The sequence below is a fragment of the Heterodontus francisci genome, chromosome 16, assembly GCF_036365525.1.
Source record: "Heterodontus francisci isolate sHetFra1 chromosome 16, sHetFra1.hap1, whole genome shotgun sequence".
NCBI classification, from domain to species: domain Eukaryota; kingdom Metazoa; phylum Chordata; class Chondrichthyes; order Heterodontiformes; family Heterodontidae; genus Heterodontus; species Heterodontus francisci.
In genome coordinates this window covers 64,376,705-64,397,836 of record NC_090386.1, presented here as the reverse complement: position 1 = coordinate 64,397,836, position 21,132 = coordinate 64,376,705, and the positions used below count along the sequence as shown (strand labels likewise).

The 21,132-nt window shown below is 43.3% G+C and overlaps 1 protein-coding gene across 1 annotated transcript in view; it reads left to right on the top strand.

Moving 5' to 3' along the window:
• The window catches only part of prpf6 (PRP6 pre-mRNA processing factor 6 homolog (S. cerevisiae)), a 99,543-nt gene extending 84,048 nt beyond the window's left edge, over window positions 1–15,495 (top strand). The window contains exons 19-21 of the mRNA XM_068048281.1: window positions 12,701–12,815; window positions 14,285–14,411; window positions 14,856–15,495. Coding sequence (XP_067904382.1) covers window positions 12,701–12,815; window positions 14,285–14,411; window positions 14,856–15,008 — 395 coding nt within the window. The 3' untranslated portion in view covers window positions 15,009–15,495. The remainder of the gene's footprint in view (window positions 1–12,700; window positions 12,816–14,284; window positions 14,412–14,855) is intronic.
• Window positions 15,496–21,132: the final 5,637 nt, after the last annotated feature.

The window sequence follows — 21,132 nt, the reverse complement described above, 5'->3', positions numbered from 1 at the left end:
CTGGGAGAATGTTTCCTTTGGATGGGAAGTCTAGAACTAGAGGTCACAATCTCCAGAAGAAGAGGTCATCCATTTAGGACTGAGAGGAGAAATTTATCCATTCAAAGGGTTGTGAACCTTTGGAATTCTCTACTGCTAGATTTTTGGATACGAAGGGAATCAAGGCATCCAGGGATAGTGCAGGAAGGTGTAGCTGAGGTCGAAGATCAGCCCATGATCTTGCTGAATGGCAGAGAAGGCTCAAGGGGCTATGGACATTCTGGACGTTATCATTGACCAGAAACTGAACTGGAGCAGCCACATAAATACAGTGGCTGCAAGAGCAGGTCAGAGGCTGGGAATTCTGTCTCCCCAATGCCTGCATCTGCATCTACATCTACGTGGCACAAGTCAGGAGTGTGGCAGAATACTCTCCACTTGCCTAGATGGGTGCAGCTCTAACAACACTCAAGAAGCTCAACACCATCCAGGACAAAGCAGCCCGCTTGATTGGCACCCCATCCACCACCTTCAACATTCACTCACTTCACCACCGACTCACAGTGGCAGCAGTGTCTACCATCTACAAGCTGCACTGCAGCAAATCACTAAGGCTCCTTCAATGGCACCTTCCAAATCTGCGACCTCTACTCCCTAGAAGGCCAAGGGCAGGAGATTTATGGAAACACCATCACCTGCAAGTTCCCAACCAAGCCACACACCATCCTGACTTGGAACTATGTTGCCGTTCCTTCACTGTCACTGGGTTAAAATCCTGGAACTCCTTTCCGAACAGCACTGTGGGTGTGTCTACACTCCAAGGACTGCAGCAGTTCAAGAAGGCAGCTCACTACCGCCTTCTCGAGGCAATTAGGGATGGGCAATTAATGTTGGCCTAGCTAGTGACGCCCACAACCCATGAATGAATAAAAAAAAGACCTACTGCTGCTTCGATTTCATATGTTACGAGAAGGTGTTCACTGAAGCGTTGAGCTCCAAATTTGTGCTGCTGGCATGAAAATAGTATTACACTCTGTCATGATCTGCTTGCTCTTCATGCTTCCAGAGGACATTCGCTATCTGCCGCTAATGCCCTCATCAGTATGGCGTCTGGCACAATTCACTCCACAAATGTGTATGCGTACTGCGGATGTCATTTTGGAGCTCCGAGGTCATTCGTGGTGTCTGAAAAATGGGCAGTAATGAGCTCAATTTCTTGCCCAGTGTTTTCGGTGTGAGGTAAACATTTTTATTAAATTTCAGAGAGCTATCCATATGTCTTCATGAATGAGATAATATCGGAGTTTGCTTTTGTTCTTGCTGCACTGCTCGCTTGTATTACGTTCTTCTGCGTGATGCACTATTCCATAGCTGAAGGGATGGAAGCTGATCCACCTCCAGGCCTTGCCAATGATGGGAAGATCCAATTCTTCTTTTGTCATTTCTTTCAATTAAACAGTTGAATTTTGAAACTTGTGATTTGAGTGGAAGCCTGCAATGACTGTTCATCCAACTGTGCCGTTGCACTCGGTCTCTGCATGAAAAATATTACTGTAAACTTTATTATGCAATTCCTATCTTTCAGTAATAGATCCTTGATATTGAGGGCAAATCCTTTTATATATAAATAATATATATTTTTATATTATATATATATATATATATATATATATAATTTAAAAATCCAATTCTTGTCAAAAGCATCTAAAATGACACACACTTATTGCATTGCTTTAAATATATTTTTAAGTAATGGAGTCTTATCAGCATATTTAAAATAGGTCAGTCCTGTGTTAATTCTTTTGGTTCAGAGGCGGCATCTGTGGTTTAATTTTAAAATGTGAATTGTGGCATTTGGCTGCAGCTGGAAATGTAAATTCCAATAGAAAACAAGCGAGGTAGAGATATTTGACTGGAGGGATTCATTTGCTCTTGTAATGCTCTTGTAATATTTATGAAAAACTCTTGTAACACAATCATTAGCCTGTCTAAATGGATAAATGATTATATTAAAATTATGCACAAAGGATTTAGAATAAATAGTGACATTGAAGTAGTGTACAAAGGAATTTTATACAAGTATTAACGAGTGCACTATCAGAAGAAACTGAACCTGTGGATCACTGTAACTCGAATTATTGTTACTATGGTCTTGCATATAATTGTCTCAACACCACACACCAGTTAATGTTAATTTCCTCTGTTCTCTCTTCCTTTTCACTGTCTTTTTCTCCCTTTGTGTGCTTGTTGTGCACATTCTGCCACCTTGCCTCTGTTTGCTTGGCTTTCTGATCCAGGTTATATGCTTGTTTATCTGACACTGTCTTTTTAACTCCGTATGCTCCGAACGTTTTGAAAATGTTGTTCTTAGATTTATGAAGGGCTAATTATTAATGTATTAGATATAGTTGATTCTGGCAACTTTCCCTGCAATGTTGAAAAAATGTAACAGCAACAAAGGAAAAAGTGGATATTTAAACATAAGCATTTCCACGATGTGATGATTACATTTTTGGTGTTTTTGGGTTACATTTTGTCTTAAATTTGCCCCAGATGCCTTGAACGTTGTTGAGCAACAATTGTGTTCTTTTTTAAAAATACTGTGTAGTCTTGCATTTAGACATGCAGTAATTTTTTTTTTGCATCTTTTCATTTCTCCTCTAGTTTGGATTAATAAGTATTTGATTCTTGCTCAACAGTTAAGTATTTGAAATGACATTGTCTTGTCGAGAAACTTAATTGTTAACAACTCTGTTTAAAACTAGCAGTCCCACCTGGTTGTATAATGTGCAGAAAGCCATTAAAATTTGACTGCAACAAAGCAGATGAGATTCTAAAAACAGAAAAATAGAAGCATGGTTTAATTGAGACACATTTATTCACAATTTACACAACATGAAGGTTCAAGTTTTAGCTATCAGAATAATTAGTTTAAAAAAAACATGTGCCTCATGAACTAATTCAGTTTATATTTTGGCCTGTAAGTTGTGCAATAATGCAGGTTTCCCTGTTTGGTAATTTTGTCCACTTTGCCTTGTCATTAAGTAGTTCGGCTGGTTGCACCTAGGTGCATTTTAGAATGGTTTTCTTTCTTTTCCTCTGGGAAATTGGTTTACTTTTGCTGCGTGTAATTTAATATGAGTGAGGCAACGTATTTATGGTGATCAATCAAGATCTCTCTCACATTCAAAAACTTCTACAGTCAGTGACCCATTTCGGGCTTCTGAGGTGTAGGCAAATTTTTATTTAACTTGATGCTTGGGAAGCTTCAAAAATCTGTTGTCAAATGATTTTTTTAATGCTGGTGCCTGAACATTTCATGTTTAAAATTGATTTGCAAATAAGTTATGGTTTCAATGTAATGGTGAATTAATTTTTAGTTTTAATTTATTAAGGTTAGACCCCCTGGATTCAAATCCTACCGGTAACTGGCATTCAACTTGTCTCTCACTTGGTGAATTCTGAGCTGCAGTGCTGATGAGCACACAATCATAATCTTTCTGATACAGTTTGCTCATCTTGCCTTCAAAAGTTCAGGATGATAAATTTGAAAATGGAGAGATGGAAGGAATACAACTGATTATTACCATCCAAATATACTGGTCTAACCCTTAAGTTATTTTTCTTATTTCATGAGAATAACTCATGCCTGATAACAGGAGCTTCAAAATCCCTAAGATTAATCCTGTAGTTTGTACCGTTAGAATGGTTTGCAGTAATTTCACAATGTATTTCACTAATTAATTGGATAAATATTTGAAGATTGAAGCATTGTTAATGAGCAACCTAGAGTCAGAACTTGGAAGAGCCAGGTAGAATATTTAATTCAATATCAAGTCATGTACAGAAAGCAAAATAAAGCGGGAAAGAGATGGAATTGAGAGGGAAATGTAAACAACCAAGAAAAAGTTTTTTAACAATTGTTTAATATTTTAAAAAACTCCAACAATAATTAAAATCCGAAGGAATTAGTCTTGACACTTGTAAGAGTTAATTTTCAGTGGCAGTAATTAAGGTTTATGTCGCCATTAAAAATTTACTTACTCTGGAATTGTCAAGATCTTTTTTTTTCCTGGCGAGTTTAGTGGGTATATTTCATGCAAGTACAGCAACTTCATGCTGTTTCATGTGTTTGAATGCTGGGTTTCTCAGCAAGTTATTGGTATCATGCAGATTCTGGGTAACTGACAGCAACTTCTGGATTTCTGTGATTAACTGCATGTATGCAGTCAACAAAAGTTACTGTGCAATTTGCCCTTTAATGATGGTGAATGCTGTTGGCCTCACAATTGTTTCCACCACAAAACCCAGCCATTATATAGATTGTGGTAGTCTTTTTAATAGCTGGTATATTACTGTGTTGCACATTCAGTTTCATTCAGTAAATTTCTAGCATGATAATTTCCTACTTCAGTCAGCGTTTGTATCTTTTTTAAAACAAGGCCAATATCCCTTGATTATTACCAAGTTATTTTTCCTCTTTCCTTCAATCCTTCCACCATAACCTCACAAAGCGTTGCATCAACATGCTCAAGTTCTAGCAGTGCATGTCCTGAGCCACGTTGCTGAATTTCTTCATGTGGCGTTTATGCTACTTAAAAAAAAAGGTCTCTTGGATAATAACAATGCGCCAATGAAATTTCTTTAAATGATTAACATTCCTAATTATTTTTGCCTGAGATTATCTAACTGTAATGCAGCTTTTGAACAGTACAGCACAGTACAGGCCCTTTGGCCCACGATGTTGTGCCGACCCTTTAACCTACTCTAAGATCAAACTACCTACATACCCTTCATTCTACTATCATCCATTCTGAGGATAACTTTGTTCAGGCAATGACTGCTGCACCTCATGGTGTGTAATTGACCTATAATATATACTGTAAAGAATATAAAACAGTAATAAACTGTAATAACCTGTCACATTAGTATAAGTCTTCAGGTTACTCAGCATTAAAATTGATTTATATCCTTTCTCCTGTACCATTAATCTTCCTAATATGCAGTGACCTTGTTCTGTTGACACCATTTTGCCTAACCAATCCTTGATATTTTTATGCAGAATTAAATAGAGGGCAGTATTTTTACAATCAGATTGTGAATTGGAATTTCAGATCAATAACTTTTTTCTCTCTCTCCCTTCTGGCTGCTGAAACAAAATCCTTGTCCACCTTGTAAATCTCGCAGGCTGTGTTGAACTCTTTCTAGAATTCAGTTGATAGGCTTCTAATTCCCTGCATCATTTTGGGACCAATCTGATGACAATTAATTAATCCCCTTGTATATTTTATAAAGAGCAGTTCTTGGTACATGGATAACACTAGTAGTGGTGAGGGATTGGAGATGTGATTTTCTGAAATAAATAGTATCAGGGATTGGGATAAAAAGGTTGTGAAACTGATATAAAAAGCTGAAGGAATTTACAGCACAGTAAAAGGTCATTTGACCCAACAGGTATATGCCAGTGTTTATGCTCCATATGAGCATTCCACCCTATTTCACCTAAACATATCACCATATCTTTCTACTCCTTTCTCCCTCGGTACTTATAAAAGCTAATAGAACAGACATTGAATTGAAATTTGGTATGAATGAGATTATTGCGAAGGAAAAAGTATAGAAAATTGAAATAAACTAAAAGAAGGTTAAAAATATTGGGGATGAAATGTGAATTTCGCCACCCCATTTTACAACCTACCTCGGTTATTTTTCCAATTGATTAGAATACTGTGTCGGAACTAAAACAGGCTACTGATTTGCGATCGCCTGTTTTGTGCTACCGCCAAAGTCAAATTTCAGACATGTTATGTGTATTGTCGGGTGGGTGTAAATGTTGTCTGGGGTGAATGAGAAAAGTGTGTATGGGTGTTTGGAACTAGTTCGAACAGTTAAATAACATGATTCCAACATTGAAGGTTATGATTATAAATCATTGAACTAAATACTCTAAAATGTGATTGAAATCTTTTTCATTAACTTACAATATTATGTGCTCCAAACCGGCTCACATTCATTCACAGTGTATTTCTTTGAAGTTTGCTCTTGTTAATATTCGTAAAGACTTTCTAAGTGGTATTTCAATTTTCATGCTAACTGAGTAAATTCCAAGAAAGGCTGTGCATTGTTACATATTTGACTTCTAATGCATTTCATAGCCACAATTTCAATCTTGATGTCTTGATGTGCTATGTAATGTAAAGCTGAGCACTTGTATAATGAGAACCAGAGTGGCAATTACATATTCAAGGTGCATGAAATGATCTGGTGGCCTCCTGCACTGTAGTCCTGCCAGGTTCCAATCATCTTAATTACGCATGAGGCAAAAGTTTACGTCGGAGTCCTCATCATGGAGGCCCCAAAGAACAATAGCCCCCATGGACAGCTGGGGATCAGCAGTAGCCTAAAGAAAATAGAGGGCAATCCATTTCCTGCAACAAGAGGTGAATCACTACCGTTGTACAGCAGTGTTGCCTCTTTGTGTCAGTGTATGAAAAATGTCTGCGACCAGTTTGAACTGGCCTCCAGAGCCAAAGTAAATCATAGAAACATAGAAAATAGGAGCAGGAGTAGGCCATTCGTCCCTTCGAGCCTGCTCCGCCATTCATTATGATCATGGCTGATCATCCAACTCAGTAACCTGTTCCTGCTTTCCCCCCATATCCTTTCATCTCTTTCGCCCCAAGAGCTATATCTGACTCCTTCTTGAAAACATACAATGTTTTGGCCTCAACTGCTTTCTGTGGTAGTGAATTCCACAGGCTCATCACTCTCTGGGTGAAGATATTCCTCCTCATCTCAGTGCTGGAAGGTTTACCCCGTATCCTTAGACTATGACCCCTGGTTCTGGCAAGAGCGAGGCCATGTTCTTTGGGAACTGGGTCGACTGATCCTTTGTCCCCTTCATCAGGTCAGACTACCTGAAGGTGCTGAGGAAGGGGCCCGGCATATGCCAAAAACTAGGAGGTGCGTATAACCAAGTTGAGGTAGAAACTGAGCATGTGGGAGCGACACTCCATCTACATTGCAGAGAAGAACCTGGTCACCAGGTGAGAGATGCTCTCGGTGTTGCTGTATATGGTGCAGGTCTGGCCCATACCCCGCTCCTGCGCCCTGATAGTCACCTGAACCATCATCCACTTCATCTGGAGATCAAAGATGGTCTGTGTCTGCAGGGACACCATGTACAAATCTCTAGAGGGGGAGAGAAATGTACCTAATGTCGCCCTCATCCTGATGGCCAGTTTTGTGTGCGACTGCATCAAGTTGTGCGTAGACACCCCCCGAGCGCAAACACCAAATGTCACTACTTGCTGAGGTTTTATCTGTTCCCCATGTTACAAGGCTGGGTCTGGCCCTGTTGCCGCAGAATGCTCCATTCAGTTGGACCGTGCCATACCACCTGTCCCTTGTGGAAACGTTTGTGTAGAAAAACACCTTTGACCACAGGTCCATCAGGCAGTGGTCTGCACCTAACATCCTCAAGGCCCAACTGGAAAAGTGGGTGGTGGATCCTGTTGGATTGTTCCCTGAACAGATTGTTAGTTATTTTGCAGAACGCCTCATCGCCAGAACTTTCGAACAAGCACCAAGACGTAGCTTGGCTGGTGGTGGTAAGAACCCTCCCTCTCAGATCTTTCATGCAAAGCCAGAGTGTGTCTCATTCTGCACACTGCCTTTGAGATGGCTGCAGTGGGGAAGGGTCCATTGCCCACCTCCTTCTGGAGTGTGCCTTTCCAAAGCAGGTCTGGAAAGATGCAGTGGTTTTTGTTGAGGTCATCCCGAGCAGCTCTGTGACACAGGACTCTGGTCTACAGGCTGTTCCCAGAGGCGCACTCCAGGGGCAACATCAACTGCTGTTGGAAGACCATCAGCTCGCTGAAAGACACTCTTTGGTCTGCCGGAAACTTGTTGGCCTTCCAGTCCCAAGAGCTATCCACGACCGAGTGTTGCAGACTGGCACATTCCAAGGTCCAGGACTAGATGCTGAGGGACGCAATAAAGCTTTGGGCAGCCGCTGCAAAGGCTCAATGGGGAAAAGCCACAGGAACTGTGTAAAATCCCTCGGGCTGTATGTTTCACATGAAGTGTATGTGGTAAATATCACTGGTAAATGCAATTGTATTGAGGCACCTCAGTGTCGCAGGCTGCATGTTCAGAACTTGAACCATATTGCACTTTCTGTAATGACTATTTTGCAAAGTTATGGAACGTACTCTTACTTTATTCACAAGATTTCTACATGAAAAATGTCCTCTTAAATCTTGCCTTGTGCTTCTCCTAAATGCTCATACATGAGGTGGCTGCCAGCTTTGTTGCAATAGATGCCTTTTGGAATTGAGGCTTTGGCTGTAAAGTGCTTTGAGACATCCAGTGGTCCTATTAAAAATGAAAGGCTTTCTTTGAGGCTTCCTCGCATGTCACCTCGTGTCAAAATGGATCTGCTGCAGGCTACAATACTGTATTATGATGGTAATCAAACTGGCTGGGTAGTGATGTTGCACTGGGGTTTATTGTGGCAGCAGTCCTTTATGTCCTAGTGCAGAGCGTTTGAGTAGACATCCTTGCAGTGTTAAAATTCATTAATGATCCATGAGGGGCAAGGTGCAGATCGACCCAGAGATGCTATTAAAATTGCCTCTGCAGCAGTGTCCGAAGTAATGTTGACAATTCAACTGAAAGTGTGTGGTGTATTTATCTTAGTAGTATTTAATTCTCTTCAAGAGTACATCTTAAATAATCTATTTACCTGAAATCACAGAACTCTTTCAAATGACGACCGCGCATTTGTTCTGCTGTAAGATATGACCACAAGTTCAATGGAACTTGGCAGCCTCGTCTTTCTCATTCACAAACTTTGTTCATGCCTCCTTTGAAATACTTAAAATACAAAAAGAATCGGGTGGAAAAAGTGCCCAATTTTGATTTTTTTTTTTCATTAATTTAATGAACAAATAATCAGGCAGGCTTACTTATGGAAATGCAATCCTCCCTATCCAGTTTTCCAGTATTTACTGTACCTAAGCAATTCCAGTGTGCCCCTGTGAAAGACCTGATGAATCTATCCTATTATCCCTACATAATTAAAAGCATTGTTTCCAGTGTGCAACCATAGTATCAAACCCAAACTTTATCACACTTCAAAAACTCAGGCAGCAGCAGAACACACTATTGTGATTGCCTCAAGTAACCACTGTCTGCAAGTTGATCACGCTGATTGGTTCACACTTAGATCAGTGAAATATTTACACCAATCAAACACCACTATCACTGGGCAGGGAGAAAAGTTTCCAGTCAGCGACATGCAGGCACCTCAAGAATGCCTAATCAAGGCTACTCACTTTTTTCTAACCAATCCTAGTCAAAAAGAAAAAGAAAGCATTCGTAAGGGCTCGAAGGCTGGGAACAGACGAAACCCTTGAGGAATATAAAGACAGTAGGAAGGAACTTAAGCAAGGAGTCAGGAGGGCTAAAAGGGGTCATGAAAAGTCATTGGCAAACAGGGTTAAGGAGAATCCCAAGGAGTTTTATACGTATATAAAGAGCAAGAGGGTAACCAGGGAAAGGGTTGGCCCACTCAAGGACCGAGGAGGGAATCTATGTGTGGAGCCAGAGGAAATGGGCGAGGTACTAAATTAGTACTTTGCATCAGTATTCACCAAAGAGAAGGACTTGGTGGATGATGAGTCTAGGTAAGGGAGTGTAGATAGTCTGGCTCATGTCGTTATCAAAAAGGAGGAGGTGTTGGGTGTCTTGCAAAGCATTAAGGTAGATAAGTCCCCAGGGCCTGATGGAATCTACCCCAGAATACTGAGGGAGGAAAGGGAAGAAATTGCTGGGGCCGTGACAGAAATCTTTGTATCCTCATTGGCTACAGGTGAGGTCCCAGAGGACTGTAGAATAGCCAATGTTCCTTTGTTTAAGAAGCGTAGCAAGGATAATCCAGGAAATTATAGGCCGGTAAGCCTTACATCAATGGTAGGGAAACTATTAGAGAGGATTTTTCGGGACAGGATTTACTCCCGTTTGGAAACAAATGAACTTATTAGCGAGAGGCAGCATGGTTTTGTGAAGGGGAGGTCGTGTCTCACGAACTTGATTGAGTTTTTTGAGGAAGTGACGAAAATGATTGATGAAGGAAGGGCAGTGGATGTTGTCTATATGGACTTCAGTAAAGCCTTTGACAAGGTCCCTCATGGCAGACTGGTGCAAAAGGTGAAGTCACACGGGATCAGAGGTGAGCTGGCAAGATGGATACAGAACTGGCTCTGTCACAGAAGACGGAGGGTAACACTGGATGGGTGTTTTTCTGAATGGAGGGATGCGACTAGTGGTGTTCCGCAGGGATCAGTGCCCCGACCGTTGCTGTTTGTAGTATATATATATAAATGATTTGGAGGAAAATGTAGCTGGTCTGATTAGTAAGTTTGCGGACGACACAAAGGTTGGTGGAGTTGCGGATAATGATGAGGATTGTCAGAGGATACAGCAGGATATAGATTGGTTGGAGACTTGGACGGAGAAATGGCAGATGGAGTTTAATCCGGACAAATGTGAGGTAATGCATTTTGGAAGATCTAATACAGGTGGGAAGTATACAGTAAATGGCAGAACCCTTAGGAGTATTGACAGGCAGAGAGATCTGGGCGTACAGGTCCACAGGTCACTGAAAGTGGCAACGCAGGTGGATAAGGTAGTCAAGCAGGCATACGGCATGCTTGCCTTCATCGGTCGGGGCATAGAGTATAAAAATTGGCAAGTCATGCTGCAGCTGTACAGAACTTTAGTTAGGCCACACTTAGAATATTGCATGCAATTCTGGTCGCCACACTACCAGAGGACGTGGAGGCTTTGGAGAGGGTACAGAAGAGGCTTGCCAGGATGTTGCCTGGTCTGGAGGGCATTAGCTATGAGGAGAGGTTGGATAAACTCAGATTGTTTTCACTGGAATGACTGAGGTGGAGGGGCGACATGATAAGAGGTTTACAAAGTTATGAGTGGCATGGACAGAGTGGATAGTCAGAAGCATTTTCCCAGGGTGGAAGAGTCAGTTGCTAGGGGACATCGGTTTAAAGTGCGAGGGGCAAAGTTTAGAGGGGATGTGCGAGGCAAGTTCTTTACACAGAGGGTGGTGAGTGCCTGGAACTTGCTGTCGGGGGAGGTGGTGGAAGCAGGTACGATAGTGACGTTTAAGAGGCATCTTGACAAATACATGAATAGGATGGGAATAGAGGGATATGGTCCCCGGAAGTGCAGATGGTTTTAGTTTAGACAGGCATCAAGATCGGCACAGGCATCAAGATCGGCGCAGGCTTCAAGGGCCGAGTGGCCTGTTCCTGTGCTGTACTGTTCTTTGTTCATTGTTCAATCCACTTGCTCGAGTTTCTGCACGTTGCTTGTGAATGCTATTTTCTTCACTCTGGTCCGTGTATTCAGCTAAAAATAAAGGAGTTGAATTTCCACAGGGATTCTCCTACCTAAATTATGGATAATCTGGAGAATCCCTGTGGAAATTCAACCCCAACATTTCTAACTTAAATTACACATTTCTAGCACAAATACTATTGCCCATAAAATTGATCATTTAATGTTGAAAATGCCAGCATGATATTTCCCTTGTACATGTCTGGGGCTTGAGACTGGGACTTGAGTTCAGCTTTAATTAAAGAATTGGAACATGCACTTTGGCTTTGAGTGCTTGAGATTTCTCGGTCCTGTTGGCAAATTCTTTGAGAGGGAACTGCATCCACCATTCTGCTCTGGAGCTCCAATACCGAAAAGGCGGTAACATCACAACGACCAGTTTGGCTGGAGAATTAAGTGCTATGGACACATTGTGTATTTATGATGCCTTTTGGGAGTTGTAGTTTTCATGCAGCTTCTGTGGAACAGCAGTACACAGCAATCACATATCCATTATATGGATACCAAAAGGCAGAAATTTTACAAAGCTGAGGCAAGTTATGGGATGAAGAAAATTTAAATTTTTTTTTAAATTCTGCTATATTGTAATCAGTAAATTAAAATCTTGAGCAGATTATATTTGAGATGAGGTTTTTCTTTGTGCTGAGCCAGAGGGGGCAAGTTTCATGAGGACTTTGTCGACCATGAACATTGAGCTCAACAGTCAGCCAAGCCTGAATCATTGTGAATGACAACTCGCTAGCGATGTCCACTAGCAACAATAGTTTCAGCAAGAACTACAAATCTACAATGGAGATAAGGGGGAGGAAGAAATGCCGTTTATAATAATGTAGGCAGAAGAGAGAAACATCACCACCGGAAGCTGCAAATTTACATTGGGAGATAGAACCGTATATAATATAGAGTGTGAGTAACTGAAGATATTTTGGGGAGGTAAATAGTGGGCCAAACTCGTGCGTGTAAAACAGGCGCTAGCAGATTAGTCGCCTATTCTACAACCAGCTTGTTTTTTTTTCTTTCTATTGCAGATGAAGTTGAAAGTATTTTAAAAATAGATATATTTAAGGCTTGTGTCTTTACATTTTTAACCTAAAGATCAAATGATTTTTTGCTTTAGTAAATTTGCTGTTATGTAGTGGTGGGTGAATCATTCACATTTGGTAGTAGTGAAACCACAGTAAACATCACAAACCACACTCCAGATCCTTGAATATTAGTGAGTAGTGCCACAGGAAATATTTGTATTAAATATGAAATATTTACATTGTTCCAATAAATATCCCAAATGTTTTAATTGTAGGTATTCTTTGGGCTGAAGCTGTTTTCCTGGAAGCAAGACCACAAAGAAAGACCAAAAGCGTAGATGCTCTGAAGAAATGTGAGCATGATCCTCATGTCCTCCTAGCAGTGGCAAAGTAAGTTGCCATGTTTATTCCTTTTCTTAAATATGATCGTTATGTTGTATGGAAAGTTTGCATTGTCACAGATAGTGTTAGTGCAGAGTGAACCATTTTACTTCAGTGCTGCTGCTTGTGTAAAAGCAGCCTAAGTCTGAAATAGGGGATTGACCTGATACCAGAATAGAATTGAGCATGGATCCTGGTGCAGGAATTCAGTCCATTTCACTCTGGAGACTGGTTGGACCATAGTTCTTCTTTTACACTACAATGTAAAATTTGCACAGTCTCTGAACGTGCAGTGTAAATGTACCCCAAGAGTAGTTGGGTGTAAAAAAAAAAAAAAATTGTAAAATTGGCATCTGATACACACATGGTTTTAATTTAAATAAAAGTTATTTAAGTTTCTTGTTTGAAATATGTCCGTTCTGGTGTGTACTCAAAACACTAGGTAGAAAGATTGTTACCATTTTATATGATAAATTTGTGATTGTGATAATATGAACAAAATTAATTTTTCATGTTAAATGTTTACCTTCTAATCTTGGTGTAACTTATGTTAAAAAGTTGACTTGACCACTGATTTAAATACAACAACAAAATTAACAAATTTAGTGCCAAAATTTTTTAAATTATCAAATCATTTGAATGAAGACTAAATCCATTAATTCTAAATGTACAGGCTGCAAAAACCTCTGCTGCTTTGGAATGCTCAAAATAAATACCAGTATTCACAGAATCAGAATCACAGAGTCGTGACAGCACAGAAGGAGGCCATTGAGCCCATGTTGTCTGCACCGGCTGTCCATATGAGCAATTCACTTAGTCCCATTCCCCCGCCTTCTCCCCGTAACCCAGCACATTATTCCTTTTCATATAGCAGTCTAATTCCCTTTTTTGAATGCTTCAATTGAACCTCCGTCCACCACACTCTCAAGACAGTGCATTCCAGACATTAACCACTCGCGGCATGAAAAGGTTTTCCTTCATGTCACTTTTGCTTCTTTCACCAATTACTTTAAATCTGTGCTTCTCACTCTCGATCCTTTCAAGAGTGGGAACAGCTTCTCCCTATCTAATCTGTCCAGACCCCTAATGATTTTGAATATCTCTATCAAATCTCCTCTCGGCCTTCTTTTCTCCAAGGAAAACAGACTTAACTTCTCCAATCTGTCTTCATAACTGAAGTTCCTCATCCCTGAAACCATTCTTGTGAATCTTTTCTGCACTTTGTCCAGTGCCTTCACATCTTTCCTAAAATGTGGCACCCAGAACTGGATGCAGTATTCCTTGAGGTTCATGCAACTTCTTTATAGGGTGATGTTTTTAGTCAATACATGTACAAGTCATCTACTAACGAGACAACTTATCTGCTCATTCTTGCAGGAAAAATGGATTAAAGAGATTAGAAAGACTGAATAGACTCTTTATAGCAACCAACACGTTCTCTTTTCTTTCTCATGTTTCTTTTTCTTTTTGTATTTTAGACTGTTCTGGAGTGAACGCAAAATAACCAAGGCCAGAGAGTGGTTCCACAGAACTGTGAAAATTGATCCTGATCTAGGAGATGCTTGGGCTCTGTTTTACAAATTTGAGCTACAGCATGGCACTGAGGTAACTAAGTAGTTATCAATGGATATATGAAGCCAACAGTCTATTTCCTTAAGGGATGAGAACTGAAGAGTTCTGTTGTACTGTTCAGAGTCAGAAGAGCTGGTGTGTTATAATTCAAAAATATATTTTTTAGTGAATTTAAGATGAAGGGTACACAACCTTGTATTTCAATTTTATACTACTGTTAAGTGTAGGATAGCTGTAATCTAAAGCTCTGTCTTCAGAACAACAAAAGTCTGGCTTCATTTCAGCTCAGAAAACACCTACTACTTGTTGCTTAGGTCAGAATGGTTCAGTGATTCAGAAATGGACTGACAACTTCCAAGTAAGGCCATACGTAGCAGTTTGTCTCTCTTCCTTCGAATCTGCTTTAGGTATCAGGTTTGGGTGCACTTTTCAATAAAATAAATCAAAGCTTCAAATACTCTACTATTTCCCCTACAGGAACAGCATGAGGATGTGAAAAGGCGGTGTGAAAATGCAGAGCCAAGACATGGAGAGCTATGGTGTGAAGTATCAAAAGACATCAAGAACTGGCAAAGAAAGATTGGAGAGATTCTTATGCTTGTAGCTGCTCAAATAAAAAATACATTTTGAATGAATTTTGTTCGAAGACATTGGTGTGTCTAAACAGTGGTTTTTCTTTATTGGAATAGACTAGTACTTTAATGCAGAAATCTGAATCTTCTCTGTCTTCCTTCCCCCATGTAATTTAATTACATATAATTTTTCCAACTTCTAAGATTTTCTGCTGGGTAACATGATTTCTATGTTATTGTGTACAGTACTAGTTTTTTTTTTAAAAAGCATCATCTGAGTATTGACCAGTGGGTAATATATTTTTTAAAAGCTGAAGACTTGATACTGGCTGTAGTGTAGTAGCTGTTAACTGTTAAAGAGGATATAAAATATGAAATTAAATACTCTAAGGTGATCCTATTGCTACAGAAAACATGTATAAATATCAAGAGAAAATCATATGTGAAATGCCTTTGAGCAAGTTGTTTTAGATTGCCATGTTACCTGTAAAAGGACATATAAGCTGTTCAGTCTGAATACTTTTTAATAAAGTTCAAAATGAAAATGGCACTCTAAATTATTTCACTTTAGAATGGTTTCAAATATAGAATTGAAGGTATTGTCTTGAAATTGTGGTATCCCAAATATGCAAGTAAAATTGTGTTGAATTTAAGGATAGATGTTTTGATGGCATGTTCCTGTTAAGCAGTCATGGTTTCTATATGCAGTTAACTTTTCCTAAATTATGGTAGATAATTTTATGTGGTCGAATCAGCACGGGTGTGGAACCATCTGGAATGAAGACTGAATCAAGTGCCTGTTAGCAATTCAGGATGCCACTGCCATACATAGTCATTGCACATGTATTTACTCTTAAATTAGTAGCAAATGCAGGACTAACAAAGAGCAATGCAGCAGTGTCTAGTGCCTATTGAGCTGCTCTGAAAACTGTTATCTGCAGGAGTGACAGAAATCATAAAATGCCAGTTTTATGATGAATTGTGTGGAACTGGTTTATACGCTCAAATGCATCTGGCAGTCCTTTCTAAGTTATTGAAAGGATCAACAACCGCAACAAACAAGTCTGTTGAGTGTGAAGGAAGCAAAGATGCTAATTGTAGGCCAGGCACACCCATCCCAGTAGATCCAACTTGGGCTACATCATCTCATCTATTATTCCCTCTGAAGATCAATCTCCAGGCACAGGCCACACCTGCAACCATGGCAACTGAGCAGCAAACAGGTATGTTTTTTTTTCCAAAATATACTTTATTCATAAAAATCAGTAACAGCATCAAGTCAAAAAATACAACCAGTGCAAAGGTGATCAGTTTCCTTCTATGCAATTATGAGTTGCCTCACAACCCTTCCATTTCACATTTGTCCTGCCAGATACATTTTTACATTATACAGGAGACAGAAATTTTCCCGATACAGTTCGAGGGGTTTCCCGTGGATCCAGCCCCTCCGTTCAGCTTGGTGGGGGGAACTTTCACTGTGGTCTTTCCCCATTGAGCCTTTGCTGCGGCTGCCCCAAGCTTTAGTGTGTCCCTCAGCACGTAGTCCTGGACCTTGGAATGTGCCAGTCTGCAACATTCGGTGGTGGACAACTCTTTGCGCTGGAAGACCAGCAAGTTTCAGGCAGACCAAAGGGGGTCTTTCACCGAATTGATAGTCCTCCAGCAGCAGTTGATGTTTGGCTCGGTGTGTCCCCCTGGGAACAGCCCGTAGAACACAGACTCCTGTGTTACAGAGCTGCTTGGGATGAACCTCGACAAAACCACTGCATCTCTTTCCACACCTGCTTTGCAAAGACACATTCCAGGAGGAGGTGGGCAACCGTCTCTTCCCCACCACAGCCACCGTGGGGGCATTGTGTGGAGAGGGCAAGACTTCGGGTGTGCATGAAGGATCTGACTGGGAGGGCCCTTCTCACCACCAGCCAAGCTACGGCTTGGTGCTTGTTTGAAAGTTCTGGTGATGAGGCATTCCGCCAAATGACTTTGACGGTCTGCTCGGGGAACCATCCGACAGGATCCACCATCTCCTTTTTCCGTAGGGCCTTGAGGACTTTTCGTGCAGACCACTGCCTGATGGATCGGTGGTCAAAGGTGTTTTCCCGCAGAAACTGCTCCACGAAGGATAGGTGGTACGGCACGGTTCAACTGCATGGAGCGTTCCGCAGCAATGTGACCAAGCCCATCCTTCGCAACACCGGGGACAGATAGAACCTCAGCACATAGTGACACTTGGAATTTGCGTACTGGGGATCTACACACAGCTTGATGCAGCCGCACACGAAGGTGGTCATCAGGATGAGGGCGACGTTGGGTACATTTTTCCCGCCCTTATCCAGAGGTTTGAACATTGTGTCCCTCCGGACCCGGTCCATTTTGGATCCCCAGATGAAGCGGAAAATGGTTCGGGTGACCATCACAGCGCAGGAATGGGGTATGGGCCAGACCTGCGCCACGTATAGCAACAACGTGAGCGCCTCGCACCTGATGACCAGGTTTTTACCCACAATGGAGAGAGAGCGCTGCCCCCACATGCTCAACTTTTGTTGTACCTTGGCTGCTCGCTCCTCCCAGATTTTGGTGCACGCCCCGGCCCTTCCGAACCATATCCCCAGCACCTTCAGGTAGTCTGACCTGATGGTGAAGGGGACAAAGGATCGGTCAACCCAGTTCCCAAAGAACATGGCCTCGCTCTTGCCGTGGTTAACTTTGGCTCCCGAGGCCAGTTCGAACTGGTCGCAGATGCTCATCAGTCTGCGCACGGACAGCGGATCTGAGCAGAAGACGGCGACGTCATCCATGTACAGGAAGGTTTTAACCTGAGTGCCTCCGCTGCCTGGGATTGTCACCCCTCTTATGCTCGCATCCTTCCTAATAGACTCAGCAAAGGGTTCAATATAGCAAACAAACAAGACCGGGGAGAGAGGACAGCCCTGTCTGACTCCAGATTTGATCGGGAAACTTTCTGATTCCCACCCATTGATTGAGACTGCGCTACTGATGTTTGTGTGGAGCAGTTGGATCCAATTGCAGATTCCTTCCCCAAACCCCATTTTGGAAAGCACGTCCATCATGTAGGTGTGCGATATCCTGTCAAAAGCCTTCTCCTGGTCCAGGCTGATGAGGCAGGTGTCCACCCTCCTGTCCCGTACATAGGCGATCGTATCCCTGAGTAGCGCGAGACTATCAGAGCTCTTCCTGCCGGGTACAGTACAGGTCTGATCGGGGTGGATCACCAACTCCAGAGCAGATTTGACTCGACTGGCTATGACTTTGGACAGAATCTTGTAGTCAACATGAAGCAGTGAAATGGGCCGCCAATTTCTGATTTCTGCCCTCTCCCCCTTCCGCTTGTAAATGAGGGTGATGATGCATTTCCTCATGGATTCTGACATGCTGCCGGCCAGGAGCATACTCTCGTATACTTCCAGCAGGTCCGGGCCGACCAAGTCCCACAGGGCCGAGTACAACTCGACCGGTGTGCCGTTGCTTCTGGGAGTTTTACTCATCTCGAAGGACTCGATGGCCTTTGTCAGCTCGTCCAGAGTTAGCGGCTTGTCCAGTCTTTCCCTCCTGCTGTCATCTAAGACCTCTGTGATAGATGACAGGAAGGACTGGGAGGCTCTGCTGTCTGTGGGCTTCGCGTCATACAGCCCAGCATAGAAGGATTTGCTGATCCTTAGTATGTCGGACTGCGAAGACGTTACCGAGCCATCTTCTTCCTTCAGGCGGCTGATAACAGAGCTCTCTCTGTGTACCTTTTGGAAGAAGTAACGCGAGCACGTCTCATCCTGCTCGCTGGAGCGGACTCTGGACCGGAAGATGACCTTGGAGGCCTCCTTGGCAAAGAGCGAGGCCTGCTGGCTCTTCACCTCTTGGAGGTCCTCCTTGACCTCGACCCCCATTGACTGCAACCGGAGCAGATTTTGCATACCTTTCTGGAGTCGGGACATTTCCCTCTGTCTCTATCTTGCCCTCTGAACACCTTTGTGGATGAAGAACCTCTTGATGTTCTCCTTAATCGCTTCCCACCAGTGAACTGGAGACTCAAAGAGGGGTTTCACGGTCCTCCAACCTTTGTAATCCCTTTTGAGTTCCTCAACGTTCTCTGGGGTCAGCAGTGTAGCATTGAGCTTCCACGTCCCTCTGCCAACCCGCTGGTCATCCTGTAAGTGACAGTCGGCCAGTAAGAGGCAGTGGTCGGAGAAGAACTTGACGTCGGTGGATCCGACCGTGCCAGCACGGGACACAAACAGGAAGTCAATCCTGGAACGGGCAGACCCGTCCGATCTTGACCATGTGTATCTGCGCTGCGCTCCGTCTGCAGGTTTGCTGAAGACGTCGTGCAGTTTGGCATCTTTAACTGTTTCTATTAGGAATCTGGACGTAGCATCCAGTTTGCTGTCGTCACTGCCGGATCATCCAGCCGCATCGATGTTGCAGTTGAAATCACCGCCTAGGATGACTGGCCTGGACGTCGCCAGCAGCAGTGGGAGCTGCTGGAAGACGGTCAGCCGCTCGCTGCGTTGTACCGGGGCGTACACGTTGATCAACCGGAGTGGAGCGTTGTTGTACATCACGTCTGCTACGAGGAGGCGACCGCACACCACCTCCTTAACTTTGGAGATGGTGAAGTTACCTCCCCGCAGCAGAATACCCAGGCCGGAGGAATGGCAATCATTACCCCCCGACCAGATCGATGGCCCGTGGGACCACCATTGCGACCACTGCCTGTAGGTGCTGAGGTGTGGTATTCCACACTCCTGCAGAAACAGTAGGTCAGCTTTGACCTTGGCAAGATAATCCAAGGTTGAAACACATCGCGTAGTAGATTTAATGCAACGCACATTAATGGAAGCAATTCTTACACCCAATTTTTAAAAGTTATATGTTGCTTCCCATACCATTTGTTCTTGCTAGTCCCAGTCCTTCGGGATGTTCCTGCATACCCATCGTGTGCGCAAGCAGTTTCATGTTGGTTGGGCTCAGAAACCCCTCCTGGTTTTTCATGCAGTGTTTGTTCCACTGGGATGACATCGGGGGGGTCTTGTAGGCAGAGAGGATTGGGTTGTCCTCAGCTGCTTCCATCTGTTCCTCCTCGAAAACATCACTGCTCCCGGCTTCCCGGAGCTGAGGTGCGCCAGGCGTGTCTTTGCTCCCGGTGTCCCGGAGCTGAGATGCGTTGGCCACGTCGTTACGTGTGGCGCTTTGGGGTTGGGGCACGCCGGGCCCATCACAGCTTCCAGTGCCCGGGGGCTGGGATGCTTTATCTTCCATCTCCTTGGAGTTCTGCCGCCTCTTTTGAAGGGGCTGTCGTTCCAGCATTCCCCCGTCCAGTGAAAAGGAGTTGTTGCAGTCTGATTCAGAAGATAGCCTCCGCTTGCCACTGGTTTGGGTGGTGGCCTGTTCCGCTTTTGGATGTTTTTTCTTTGTGGTTTTCCTCTGGACCACTTGCCACTAACCTGTTTGTCCATCTGCTGCCTCCTCCTCCATTGATTCTGTCTGTGGAGGAGGGGTATCCGGGCGCAGGGTAGGTGCTGGGTCACTGGTTTCAGCTGCCTCCCCTTCCTTCTCCTTCTCAGGTTGAAGTTCCTCACTGCGGAGAAGGTTGCTCGTCTCCTTTCGAATACCGGACGCCTTCGTCGTACCTTCTCCCGGCCTTTCCTTGGACCTTGCCGCCTGAGCATAACTGAGGCAGCGTTTGGGGCAGGTTTTGTAGAGGTGGCCTGCCGCACCGCACAAGTTGCAACACTTAGTCTGCTTACAGTCCTTGGTCTGATGGCCTTCCGTCTTGCAAACAACCGTGCTGCAGTTGGCCGCCACGTGACCAGATTTGCCACAGGTGCGGCAAACTCTGGGCTGCCCAGCGTAGACCAAGAAGCCTCGACTTCCCCCGATAGCGAAGCTGGAGGGAGGGTGGATGATGGCTCCACTGGGATCGACCTTCAAGATCACCTTGACCTGCCGCTTGCTGGTCCAAATCCCAAATGGGTCCTTGACATCAGTGCTGCTGCCGGCCACCTCGACGTACCTGGCGAGAATGGTGAGTACATCCACCACCGGAACATGGGGGTTGTAGAGGTGAATCGTCACCACCCGGTCCCGTTGTGATGGAAGCGTGAAGAGCGGCTCCGCTGTGAGGATCGACAGTGGCGCCCGGTCCCCTTTCTCCTTGAACGCCTTCA